Here is a 14,292-nt window from a genome sequence, read left to right as displayed (position 1 = left end):
CTTTTAATAAAAGCTGTCCCTCATGACATTTCCAGGGGATTTAATTAACTTGCTTAATAGAGACATTTATATCTTTAATTGCAAGGATAAAAGAAGGGGTGCATCTCACAGGCCATGATAAATATAAAGGATAGAAAAGTTATGTTGATGTGCCCCTCGATATCTAGAAGATAACATAGTCCATGCATTCTCAGAAAGATCCTATCCATATGGTATGTAGAGATGTGGGTTTCTTTTTTTCTACTTCTTTATGTGCTTCTTTTTAGAAACTTATATACATACACACACACACACACACACACACACACATATGAAATTACTTGAAGGTGATCAACTACCATGGACCTAATTTTGTCTGAGGCTTCTATTTATTTTACCCATTTGATGGATAAAGGAGCAGACAATAGATGGGAGGGGAGTCAGTTTAGATAATTATAAGCACTTTTTTTAGTCACCAACCAAGTGGTAATAAAGAGTTCTAGATTTTTTTCTTTAAGGATATTCTTATGTTGTTTTAGAGCAACTAATGGAAAAATACTGTACTTGTTCACTTCTAGATTTCAAATTAGTATTAACCAAGCAGATTTTGTTGTGTTTCTGTGATATTTCACAGTAGTTTTTAGTTATTCTGATTTTCTTAATACTAAAAATAATCTTGATTTGTGGTTTTCCCTTTCTTTTTGCATTATTTATTTATCGTTTTATTAATTCTGTAGATACTTGGGAGGTTTCCCCTGGAAAGAGTTTCTTGGACATAGTATTTGACATTTTATATTATGTCGTAGGCAATTTTCTGACTATTGTGTGTGTGTGTGCATGTGTAGGTGACTTCTTTGTTTGGAGGAGAAGACACTAGCAAGAGTTCAACTAGGGGTATGTGTTTAAATCTTTAAATTTTAGCAATAATCGTCTCCTTTTCAGAGAATCTATTAACTTTTTTTTTTCTTTAATCTAGGCTCACTTAATCCTGAAAATCCTGTTCAAGTAAGCATAAACCAATTAACTGCAGCAATTTACGATCTTCTCAGACTCCATGCAAATTCTGGTAGGAGTCCTACAGACTGTGCCCAAAGTAGCAAGAGTGTCAAGGAAGCATGGACTACAACAGAGCAGCTCCAGTTTACTGTTTTTGCTGCTCATGGAATTTCAAGTAATTGGGTATCAAAGTAAGTAACTGTTTAAGCAGCCAGGCATGGTGGCTTGCACCTGTAATCCCAAGGCTTTGTGAGGCCACAGTGGGAGGATTGCTTGACCCCAGGAGTTGGAGACCAGCCTTGGCAATGAGACCTCATCTCTACTAAAAAGAATTTTAAAAAAATTAGCCAGTCAGGCACAGTGGCTCATGCCTGTAATCCCAGCACTTTGGGAGGCTGAAGCGGGTGGATCACCTGAGGTCAGGAGTTCGAGACCAGCCTGACAAAGATGGAGAGACCCTGTCTCTACTAAAAGTACAAAATTAGCTGGGTGTGGTGGCACATGCCTGTAATCCCAGCTACTTGGGAGGCTGAGGCAGGAGAATCACTTGGACCCAGGAGGTGGAGGTTGCAGTCAGCCAAGATTGCACCATTGCACTCCAGCCTTGTCAACAAGAGCTAAACTCCATTAAAAAAAAAAAAAAAATAGCCAGTGGTGGTGTGCACCTGTAGTCCCAGCTACTCAGAAGGCTGAGGCAGGAGTATTGCTCGAGCCAGGAGATGAAGACTGCAGTGAGCTATATCATGCCACTGCACTCCAGCCTGGGTGACAGAGCAAGACTCTGTCTCAAAAAAATAAAAAGAAAATATGTGCAACTTTATCTAGCAACTATTCTGATCTTGTAAAATGTCAGCAACCAGTTATCTTGGTGTTTAAATGACTAACCAGCAGATACCTTTGTTATTTTCTTAAAAATTACAGAGGTATTTGAAGCACTTCCAGTAAAAAAAATGTAGCTCTTTACATACCAAAAGCAGGAAAATATAGCAGGAAAACAGAGCAAATATAGTAGGAAAACAGAGCAAATGTCAGTTAATTAGGCAATTTAAGACCGGTGTTCGTTCATTATTTTTTTTTTTTTTTTTTTTTTTTTTGAGATGAAGTCTTGCATTGTTGCCCAGGGTAGAGTGCAGTGGCGCAGTCTCGGCTCACTGCAACCTCTGATTCCAGGGTTCAAGCAATTCTTGTGCCTCAGCCCCCCCAGTAGCTAGGATTACAGGTGCGCACCACCATGCCTGGCTAATTTTTGTATTTTTAGTAGAGACGAGATTTCACCTTGTTGGCCAGGCTGGTGTCAAACTCCTGACCTCAAGTGATCTGCCCACCTCGGTCTCCCAAAGTTCTGGGATTACAGGCATGAGTCACCACACCCAGCCGCCAGTTTTACTTTATTTGAAAATCAATGTATGAACTGAAAAGTCAGAAATATTTTTAGTGAAATAGTTTTATAGTAGCTTAATGCTATAAAAAAGTCTACTGAAGAAATATCAAACCTAAGTTTTGCTTAAATTGGGCTTTAGATTAAAATATAATAATTTAGTGACTTAAAAGTGATGTTTTAATTTATTCAATAAATATTTATTGAGTGCCATCTGTGGGCAGTATTCTTAGTACCGGGGATTCAGTAGTACAAGGCGGCAAAAAACCTGTACTCTTCTGGAACTTGCATTTAAGTGGATATTGATGGCATCTGAAGGTATTTCATTACAGGGATAATAATCTTCACATTCTCCATAGGCACACACACACACACACACACACACACACACACGTGTTTGTACACAGACACACACAAATATACATAGGGTCACTAATGAGGTGAACAAATACCCAGTAGAAGACAATACAGAAAACGGTGATAAAAAATAGAAAGTAAGTGAATAAAATGCTGACATAAATAGGAGTAAATGGAAAAAAGTTGAGAAAAATAACCAAATAGTTTGCTTAGGGGTATTGTGTGAACCAACGAAATTTGATTTGAATTAAATTTAGAATGATAAATAAATTGTATATATGAACAGAGTGGTTAACATGTAAGGCTAGCAGTAAGTTAGATTAAGTAGAATACAATTTTATTGAATCTAAGACTCCTGCTTTACAAGATTACCTGACTGTATCCAACCAGCTGTGTACTTGGCAATTAGTGGCTGAGTCACTGCAATCTAATGAGAGAATACAATAGCATCTGTCCCCATAAATGGAAGACTCCCAATAGACTAGGAAGATTGGCTCGATGCAAGTCAGGCACATGCTTAGCTGACTCTATTTCAGTAGCTTAGCAAAGGAAAATGCACCTAGGGAAGGTAATGTTTGTACTCTTTCTACCTGGAAATGAATAAATACGTTATTCAGTGTTGTTCAACTAAAATCTGAAGCTAATAACTAACTGAGCACAAAATTAAATTATCCAGCTGGTGTTATTATGACCATGCTTTAAACTGGGACCTAGGAACTTACATTCCCCTTTTTATCCCCTTTACCAAACCTCTTTTCTATTTTCATAGAATTTGCAGTGGTTAAATTTCAGATGGACTTCTAAAAATTGAAATGAAAGGTGACCAGATTATTTCAGATATTAGTCTCTTTGGAGGAAGAACTGCTAATGTATTTGTATTAGTTAACTAATTTGTATTATCATGATAGAAATCAAGTTAAACTTTCTTTTCTCAGTTATGAAAAATACTACTTGATATGTTCACTGTCTCACAATGGAAAGGATCTCTTTAAACCTATTCAATCAAAGAAGGTTGGCACTTACAAGAATTTCTTCTATCTTATTAAATGGGATGAACTGTAAGTGAAATTTCTGGCTTTTTATTCTTTCAGTGTGTCCTGTTGTTTATTTTTTCCAATGTATGCATCCTAGCTTTAATTTTTATTGCAATTTTCATTGAAATTCATTAACTTCTGACTTATGTCTTAAGATCTCTTCTAGATATGATTTTATAGAACAGACTGAAATTCTCATTAAAAAATATTAAATACCGGCCAGGCGCGGTGGCTCACGCCTGTAATCCCAGCACTTTGGGAGGCCAAGGCGGGCGGATCACAAGGTCAGGAGATCGAGACCATCCTGGTTAACACGGTGAAACCCTGTCTCTACTAAAAATACAAAAAATTAGCCAGGCGTGGTGGCGGGCGCCTGTGGTCCCAGCTACTCGGGAGGCCGAGGCAGGAGAATGGCATGAATCCGGGAGGCGGAGCTTTCAGTGAGCTGAGATTGAGCCACTGCACTCCAGCCTAGGCAACAGAGCAAGACTCCATCTCAAAAAAAAAAAAAAAAAAAAAAAATGAAATACCCTTTTAAGCCTTTATATTATGAAATTACAAAAACATACCATTCTTTTTAGACTTTGTCAAGTTAAAGATATAAATTTATAGTTGTGGAAAGGAATGAAAGTTATAGAAAGACGGTATTTTATAGCATTGCTTGCTTCAGTATTTATTCTGTAACACCATATAACAATTCTGGCTCTTAGATTAATCAACACTTAACGAAAAAAGTTATCTTTTTACTTTTTTGAGGCGGAGTTTTGCCCTTGTTGCCCAGGCTAGAGTGCAGTGGCATGATCTCAGCTCACTGCAAGCTCCGCCTCTCGAGTTCAAGCAATTCTCCTGTCTCAGCCTCCTGAGTAACTGGGATTACAGGCATGTGCCACCACGCCTGGCTAATTTTTTGTATGTTTAGTAGAGTTGGGGTTTCACCATGTTGGCCAGGCTGGTCTTGAACTCCTGACCTCAGGTGATCCGCCCACCTCGGCCTCCCAAAGTGCTGGGATTACAGGCGTGAGCCACCGCGTCTAGCCGAAAAAACATTATCTTAAATCCATGTACAAGATGATATTTTGTACTATTCATATTTTTTAAATAGTGTTTTTTCTTGTGTTTTTTTTTTTTTTTTTTTTTTTTTGAGATGGAGTCTCACTCTGTCACCCAAGCTGGAGTGCAGTGGTGCAATCTTGGCCCACTATAACCTCAGCTTCCCGGGTTCAAGTGATTCTCCTGCCTCAGCCTCCCGAGTAGCTGAGATTACAGGTGTGTGCCACCATGCCTGGCTAATTTTTTTTGTATTTTTAGTAGAAAAGGGGTTTTGCCATGTTGGCCAGGCTAGTCTTGAATTCCTGACCTCAGGTGATCCGCCCACCTTGGCCTCCCAAAGTGCTGGGATTACAGGTGTGAGCCACTGTGGCCTCCCAAAGTGCTGGGATTACAGGTGTGAGCCACTGTGCCTGGCCTAGAATAGTGTTTTTAAACTAAGGGAACTCTCATTATTTAGGCAGATATACAGTTGCAGAACTTTTTACTATTTGTTCCACATTTATTAAATGTTTTCCTATTGTCTTATTTTCTTTTATATTATAAAATAATACATGTCTGTGAAAGCAATCAAATAACACAAAAATGCATATAAGTAGAAAGTGTCACTCTTTTTTCAACATTTGCTATCAGAGTGCCTACTGTTGACTTCAAGTGTTCTTTCAGACTTAAAAAAATAATGCATTGGTAAACATATGTCTGTTGGTGTATATACTTTTCTTTTTTTCATGGGAGGGAAGAGCTGGAGGAAAGGAAGGAGGAAGGAAGGCTGTTTGTGTATATACTTATTATATATGTTTGTGTGCATTCTTACATCCCAAAACAGAAATTCTCATAAACATTCATCTAGTTTTTCCAAAAGGAAATAAAAATGACTAATATTATTTTGCCTGGAAATTGACACTAGAAATCTCAAAGGCATTTGCAAGTCTTTAAAGAAAGAAATGTTATATTTTGAAATTTTATACTGTTAATAAAATTTATTTAAAATTGTTAATAGGACAAGTTAGCCAGACTTCTATTTAGCTAAAGGTTACTCAGTATTAAAGATTATGTGAGGCTGGCGTGGTGGCTCACGCCTGTAATCCTAGCACTTTGGGAGGCTGAGTGGATCACCTGAGGTCAGGGGTTTGAGACCAGCCTGGCCAACATGGTGAAACCCCGTCTCTACTAAAAATACGAAAATTAGCTGGGCGTGGTGGTGGGTGCCTATAATCCCAGCTACTCGAGAGTCAGAGGCAGGAGAATCACTTGAACCCAGGAGGCGGAGGTTGCAGTGAGCCAAGATCGTGCCATTGCACTCCAGCCTAGGCAACAGAGCAAAAACGCCATCTCAATAAAATAAAATAAAAATACCAAAATAAAGATTATTTGAAAGGTTAAATACAATACCTAAAACTGTCAGTCTCATTAAAGTGTTAAATTTCAAAATCATTCAATCTAATTTGTTCTATTAATACATTTTTCCCCCCATAGAATCATTTTTCCTATCCAGATATCACAATTGCCATTAGAATCAGTTCTTCACCTTACTCTTTTTGGAATTTTAAATCAGAGCAGTGGAAGTTCCCCTGATTCTAATAAGCAGAGAAAGGGACCAGAAGCTTTGGGCAAAGTTTCTTTACCTCTTTTTGACTTTAAACGGTAAGTATTACCGAATTGTAATGGTGAGTCACTGTGGACACATCTGCACATCAGAATTGGCTAGATGACAAGGAGGTGAGGGGAGGAGCATAGATGAGTGAATGAGCCTCTTCAGTTTTTCTAATGTGATAAAAGGAGGTCAGTTCAGAGACACAGATTAGAGGAAATCAAAGTTAGTCTGCTATATTCTAAACATATCTGAATAGGTATGCACAGCTTTGTTTGCCACTCACTGTTCCATGGAGAAAAGCAGCAGCCAATGACTGTCGTTTATATAAAGTACTACATTGTTGACATAATACCACAGTCTTGTAAGTTCCCTTGATGTTAACCAAAGAACTTCGTTTTTCCTTTTCCCATTTCTTTCCTACTCTTCTCCAGTTTCAGAGAATCTATAGGTGCACATTATTCCTTTCCTTAATTCTCTTTACTAATCTATCCCTTACTGCCAAATGCCCCTAGTCTTTAATTGCCATACATCCCACAAGTATGCAAAACCCTATTAGGGATTCTTTCCCTTATCCTTAGGGGTAAAGGAACTTCTTTTGAGCTTGGTGTCTGTTAATAGCCACTGGGATAGTATAATCTATATGGCCTTTCAGCTGAATATTTTAATTATGTTTTAAGGAATGTTTCATGAGATGATCAAGAGTTTTCCAAAGGGAAAAATAATTGGGTAAGTTCGGGATATGTTACATCAGCACATGGGTGCATTCTGGAGAATAGATGATGCACATTGGCATATTAAAGCATCTCTAGGCAGGGCTCTGTGGCTCATGCTTGTAACCCCAGCAATTTGGGAGTCCAAGGCAGGCAGATCACTTGAGGTCAGCAGTTTGAGAACAGCCTGGCCAACATGGTGAAATCCCACCTCTGCCAAAAATATAAACATTAGCTAGCTGGGCATAGAGGCACACCCCTGTAATCCCACCTACTCTGTAGGCTGAGGCATGAGAATCACTTGAACCCGGAGGCAGAGGTTTCAGTGAGCCCCTCCCCACCCCCTGCCAAAAAAAAAAAAAGCATCTCTAAAGTTCTAAAAGAAAAATTAAAAAAAAAAAGAAAAAAGCATCCCTAAAGCTTTGTAGTCAAGAAGCCTATTTAACTGGGTCTTATGGCAATATATTTACTATAATAACAAACACTTATATAGCACTTACTATGTGCTAGGTATTCATCTGAGTGCTACACAGGTATCCTTACATTTCTCACAACTGCTCTATGAAATAAGTGGTGATTTTGTCCCTTTTTACGGAGTGGGGGGAATCAAAGTACAGAGATTAAGTGACTTTCCCCAGGGCACTTAGCTAGTATGTGGTAGAATTGGGATTTGAACCAGGCAGTTTGGCTACAGGGTCTACATTCTGAACTATTACCCTATATTAACATACTGAAACTTAGTTGATACCATGACACTTTTTTGTTGTTCTAGAATATATCTTTTGAAACCTTGTGTCCCTTGGGACAGTTTGGGAAATGCTTTAATAATAGATCTATTTAACTTAAAACAAATACTGAGAATGAAAATTTCTGCTAATCTAATACTTTTTCTTCTTAAATGGCAAGTACACTACTTGATTTGCCAGTAATCATCTGTTGACAATAATAGGATGTTCAAAACACTGACTTGACAAATTTGTTCTTGAAATATTCTTTTCCCATGTGCTTAAAAATAACATTTATTGGCTGGGCACAGTGGCTCACACCTGTAATTCCAGCATTTTGGGAGGCTAAGGTGGGTGGATCACTTGAGGTCAGGAGTTCGAGACCAGTCTGGCCAACATGGTGAAACCCCATCTCTACTAAAAGTACAAAAATTAGCCAGGTGTGGTGGCGCACATCTGTAATCCCAGCTACTTGGGATGCTGAGGCAAGAGAATTGCTTGAGGCTGGGAGGCAGAGGTTGCTGTGAGTCAAGACTGCGCCACTGGACTCCAGCCTGGGTGACAGAGCGAGACTGTCTCCAAAAGAAAAAAAAAAACACATTTATTTTAAAAATATTTTTCTTTATTTTAGTCGCTTCCCCCGTATTTGAAGAGGCAGTATAAGATTTTTTGTTCTCTACATTTCGGTGGGTTCAGATTTTAATACCTGACATAATTTTGAACTACCAAAGGCTAAAGAAAGGCAGTTGAAGGGATTACTGTTAATGGTGTGTATTAGGAACCTTTTGTTAAATATAATACATTACTACTCTAAAACAGAATATGCTTATATACTGTGAAGAATTGTATTCACCACTGTCTTTGATAAATTAGTGTCAGAGAGCAGTTATATGAAAGTTAAATACAATTTCATCATTATCATTAATTTTTATAAATAAATTCTGAAAACCTTCTTGCTCTTGAAAGCACCGGGAGTCTTTGCATAATTAGAGAACTATCACATTTTGCCACTTTTATTGTCTAGTAATAAATGGTTTTGTTAGATAAATGATATAATATTCTTTCATAATTCAAGAGACTATCAAGTGAAGGGCAGTTGACTTCTGCTAGACATTTAAATAGTTTGCATCCAACACTCTGCTGTTAAAATAGTGAATAGATTGTATTAAGCTTGAGACTGCCAAGTAGTGCAGGCGATCTTGGTAATGTTAGGACTTCACGTTCAAGGAATACTCAGAAATTAAGAGGGAAGATGATTAAGAGAGATGATTATTATTATTACACTTTGTTTCTCTACATTAGTACATGTAGAGAAACAAAGTGTCATGTAGAGAAACAGTGTATAATATAGTTGAGTTAACCACTGTGTTATAATGATTAGTAATCCTAGTCTTGAAATTCTTTATGAAATAATTTCCATTGAAGATGCAATCTTATATGACCTAATGGTCACTATTATTGAAGCCAAATGACTCAAAGGCATTTCATTCAGCCTTAATAACAAATGAGTTCTTTTTTAAAAAACTTTTTTTTTTGTAGAGATGGAGTCTCACTGTTGCCCAGGCTGGTCTCAAACTCCTGGCCTCAAGTGATCGATCTTCCCGCCATCCGATCCTAGATTATAGGCGTGAGCTACCATGTCCAACACAAATGAGTTCTTAACTAATTTTTCTGAAAACTGGCATATAAACAGAATTAAGCAGTTAACCTGTCTTTCCTTTACAGTTATTTCTGAGGGTTACTAAATAATTGAGGTGGCAAAGTTTTTTTTGTTTTTGTTTTTTGAGACAGAGTCTCACTCTGTCACTCAGGTTGGAGTGCAATGGCATGATCTTGGCTCACTGCAACCTCTGCCTCCTAGGTTCAAGTGATTCTCATGCCTCAGCCTCCACAGTAGCTGAGATTACAGGTGTGTGCTACCATGCCTGGCTAATTTTTGTGTTTTGGGTAGAGACAGGGTTTTGCAATGTTGGCCAGGTTGGTCTCGAACTCCTGGCCTCGAGCAATCCACCTGCCTTAGCCTCCCAAGTGCTGGGATTACAGGCGTGAGCCACCGTGCCTAGCAGTAATTGATATGACAAAGTTTTTTTTATAGAAAATCTTTAGCTAGCCCGTTATGGTGGCTCACGCCTGTAATCCCAGCACTTTGGGAAGCCAAGGCGGGAGTTTGAGACAACTCTGGCCAATATGGCGAAACCCTGTCTCTACTAAAAATACAAAAAAGTTATAGCCAGGTATGGTGGCTCGTGCCTATAGTCCCAGCTACTTGGGAGGCTGAGACGGGAGAATTGCTTGAACCCGGGAGGTGGAGTTTGCAGTGAGCCGAAATTGCGCCACTACACTACAGCCTGGGCGACAGAGCGAGACTCCATCTCAAAAAAAACAGTGAAAATCTTTAGATAATAGATGCAGAAGGAATGATAGAATTAGAATATTATAATTTTGCAACTCATGCTGAAATAATAGATTTCGGCCAGAGTTTCTCAATCTTGGCAGTATTGACATTTCAGACCAAATAATTTTTTGTTGTGGAAGACTGTTTTGTGCATTGTAGGATGTTTAGTGGCATCCCTAGATTCTACCCATTAGATGCCAGTTGTCCCCCTCAGTTTACAACCAAAATTATTTGCAAATTACCAAATGTCTGCTGGAAGGAAAATCACTCCCAGTTGAGAACCATTGATGTAAGCAGTGATCATCAGTGCCGCCTTTTTTGTTTTTTGTTTTAAAACCTTAAAATCTGTGAAAATGCCTTCCTAAAACCATTAAATAGTTTTTCTGCAACTTCATAATTGATGGCTTAAACTGATGGCACTAGAACTAAACTGATCAATAGTAACATCACAGAGAGATAACCCAAAGAGTTGTGTACCTTTTAATTTGATAGAATTAGAAGTAGTATACAATACCAACGGCAAAATAGTAAGTATTCTTGCCAAAGAACTAAATCTGAATCAAATCAGGCCTCTAGGTCTAACTTCTTCTCTATGGAAAATACAGGAGGACATGTTAAATGACACCAGAGGAGTATAACCAGCAAAATTCAGGATATGGAAAATTCTACAGAACAAAAGGCCTGGTATCATCAACAAATAAATAGCAAGTGGAGAAAAAAAGAGAAGGAGACCAAACAAGAGTTAACAAACTTTTTCTGTAAAGGGTGCCAGATAAAAGTAGTTTAGGCTTTGCAGACCATATAGACTCTGTCACAAATGCAAAAGCAGTCATAGACAGTACATTAACAAATGAGCATGGCTATGTCTGGTGAAAGTTTACTTACAAAGCCAGGTGTGAAGGCCAGTTTGTTTACACGTGGCTATAAATAAACTCTGTAAAGGCAGGTTGGAGTTTGCTGACCCTGAATTAAAAGATGCTTAAAAAGACATCCAAATGTATTGTGCCACTGCACTCCAGCCTGGGCGACAGAACAAGACTCCGTCTCAAAAAAAAAAAAAAGACATCCAAATGCAAGTGTTAGGCCTTGCTTGGATCTTGTTTTAAGCAAACCAACTGTTTTTAAAAAAGCATCATTTATGGGACAATCAGAGAAATTTGAATAGTGACTAGATATTTTATGGTCTTAAGTAATTATTGTTAATTATTTTAGGAGGGATAATGGTGTTGTACTTATTACAGGAAACTTTATTTTTTAGAGATATATAACAGTATTTGTAGATGAAATAATATGATCAGGATTTGCCTTAAGTCTAGTTGGAAGTAAGGGCGGTTCTTAGACATAACGGACTACAGCCCGGTGTGGTGGCTCACACCTGTAATTCCAGCAGCTCAGGAGTTCAAGGCTGCAGTGAGCTATGATCACACTGCTGCATTCCAACCAGGGCAACAGAGTGAGGCCCATCCCCTTATATATATATATATATATATATATATATATGATGGATTATAATGTATCAAAGATTCAAAGCCTGTTTGTCAAGAGAAAATTTTAAAACTGGAGTCTAGTTTTGGTAAAGATATTTGCTGTTTGAATAAAATGAACAAAGATTTGACAAACTATAGTTTTCTGCTTTTGTATATCTTACGTTGTTTTCAGAAATTTCTTCAGTGTAAAGATATGTCAATATCTTTGAAAGGATGTTTTGATTGAGTAGGCCATAAATTAGTAGTCTAGGGCAAGGGTCAGCATACTTGAGTCCATTGCTTCTTTTTATAAATACAAATACAGTTTGTTAGAGCATAGCATGCATATACATTTATATGTTGTTCATGGCAAATTTGAACTACAACAGGAAAATTTAGTCTTGCAGCAGAGACTTTATGGTCCACAAAGCCTAAAATATTTACTCTCTGGCTCTTTATAGAAAAAGTTGGTAGACCCCTAGTCTAGGAAACAGATAAAACTTCTCATATCTGGCCAGGTGCGGTGGCTCATGCCTGTAATCCTGGCACTTTGGGAGGCTGAGGCAGGCAGATCATATGAGCCTCAGGAGTTCAAGACGAGCTTGGGCAACATGGCGAAACCCCTTCTCTACAAAAAAAAAAAAAAACAAGAATTAGCTGAGCATGGTGCCACGTGCCTATAGTCCTAGCTACTTGGGAGGCTGCGATGGAACAATCATCTGAGCCCAGGGAGGTCAAGGCTGCACTGAGCCATAGTTGTGCTACTACACTCCAGTCTGGGTGACAGCAAGACCCTGTCTCAAAACAAAACAAAATAAAAAAAGTGTTTTGTTTTCTTTGGCTTGTATTTTTGATCTAATGATTAAAGTCAGGAAGCAGTTCTGTAATCCAAACCACCACCTTGAGATATATTTCTTTGTAGAAAATCTTCAAAGACTATTCTTAACCTTCCTATTTCTAGAAGTTGTTTTCTGAGTCCTTACCTTTTTTGTGTTCTGTCCTCAACACCATTTTCCCCAAGATAATGCCCTTTAATTCTCCCTCTCTTTGTTCCCACCCTACATTTCAATACATTTACCCTACACCTGAAAAGTTTCAGTACAGTGTGGAGAGTGAATCCTTCTGATATGTTCTTAAAGATATCCTTTTTATTTAGTTGATCTCATACTAACTTTTCAAATACATTACATGTGTTGTGAATTTTGAATTGATTTTTAAAATGAAAATCACATTATTCTTTTTACATCCATGAAGGTTTTTAACATGTGGAACTAAACTTCTATATCTTTGGACTTCATCACATACAAATTCTGTTCCTGGAACAGTTACCAAAAAAGGATATGTCATGGAAAGAATAGTGCTACAGGTAATGGTACTTCTTGACATGTAGAGAGGTGTACATTTAAATTTCTTCATAAAATGTGTGTGTGTATACCATGATTTGGGTTGTTAAAGAAACCTAACTGATCTTGTTTTAGTCTCAGGATCTATCTTCTATTTTAATATCAATATTTCTGAGAAGCAGTAAAACATGTACTGTACCTATCCCAAGAAATATGTATGTGCTGTTGAGAATTACCAACAATGGTAATCAGTTGCAACAAGAAGCATTAATTTAATATTCAATGTAAATACACCCCGATTGCTAAGAAAAATCTGTTTTCTTAAAGACAAAGAGGTTAATGTGGCAAATACGTAGACTGTAATTTGACCAATTTCTGTTAAATTTTAAAGGTTGATTTTCCTTCTCCTGCATTTGATATTATTTATACAACTCCTCAAGTTGACAGAAGCATTATACAGCAACATAACTTAGAAACACTAGAGAATGATATAAAAGGGAAACTTCTTGATATTCTTCATAAAGACTCATCACTTGGGTATGTTCTGTTTATTCTGTTTTGGGCTAAGTATCTCCTGTAATGTAAAAGTCAAGTTAAGGCATACATTAAATAACCTGATTCTGTTCATGATTTATCATCAGCTTTCTTGGTGTGGAAAGTTTTCTATTTAACTTACTTTTTTTCCTTTTTTTTTTTTAATAATCTACAAAATTTTTGTCTCGAGGGCCAGCTAGTATTTAACTTATTTTTAAAATTATATAAAAAGACTACATAACTGCATAAAATTTTAGAAATTTGTCAAGTCAAACCTTTTTACTTAAACAAAAGGCAAACAATAGACTGGAAACTATATTTACAATAAATATCAAGAGATTTTTTTAACCGTAAGGAACTTTTTCTTATTAATAAGATTAAGACCAAGAACTCAGTAGTCAAGGAGACCAAGTATGAACAAGCAATTTTTTTAGAAAAATACAATACTTTTAAACAATCTGAAAAGATGTTCAATTTCTCAGTAATCAAGGAAATATAAATTAATTCAAGATACCATCTAACACATCAGAGTGGCAAAAATTAAAATACCTTGTGAAAAGTGTTGATAAGGATACATAAAATGGGAATTATACTATTTGCAGAAGTATGAAAAGCTATGTCTCCTTTGGAGAGCAATTTGGCAAAATCTACAAGGTTATAATGTGTATATTCTGTGACCCAGCAGTGCCATTTGCAGTTATATAAAACTCTTTTATATTTGCTTATGGAGTCAA

At 37.3% G+C, this 14,292-nt stretch overlaps 1 protein-coding gene across 1 annotated transcript in view; it reads left to right on the top strand.

The window, feature by feature from the left end:
• Positions 1–14,292, top strand: part of PIK3C2A (phosphatidylinositol-4-phosphate 3-kinase catalytic subunit type 2 alpha) — a 123,386-nt gene that overhangs the window by 71,393 nt on the left and 37,701 nt on the right. The window contains exons 10-15 of the mRNA XM_019036387.4: positions 825–873; positions 956–1,166; positions 3,646–3,768; positions 6,268–6,435; positions 12,936–13,047; positions 13,416–13,561. Of these exons, the coding sequence (XP_018891932.4) occupies positions 825–873; positions 956–1,166; positions 3,646–3,768; positions 6,268–6,435; positions 12,936–13,047; positions 13,416–13,561 (809 nt within the window). The remainder of the gene's footprint in view (positions 1–824; positions 874–955; positions 1,167–3,645; positions 3,769–6,267; positions 6,436–12,935; positions 13,048–13,415; positions 13,562–14,292) is intronic.

This window comes from Gorilla gorilla, chromosome 9 (genome assembly GCF_029281585.2).
Source record: "Gorilla gorilla gorilla isolate KB3781 chromosome 9, NHGRI_mGorGor1-v2.1_pri, whole genome shotgun sequence".
NCBI lineage: Eukaryota > Metazoa > Chordata > Mammalia > Primates > Hominidae > Gorilla > Gorilla gorilla.
Note: the sequence above shows the minus strand (reverse complement) of the source record. Positions and strands in the feature narration are given on the sequence as shown.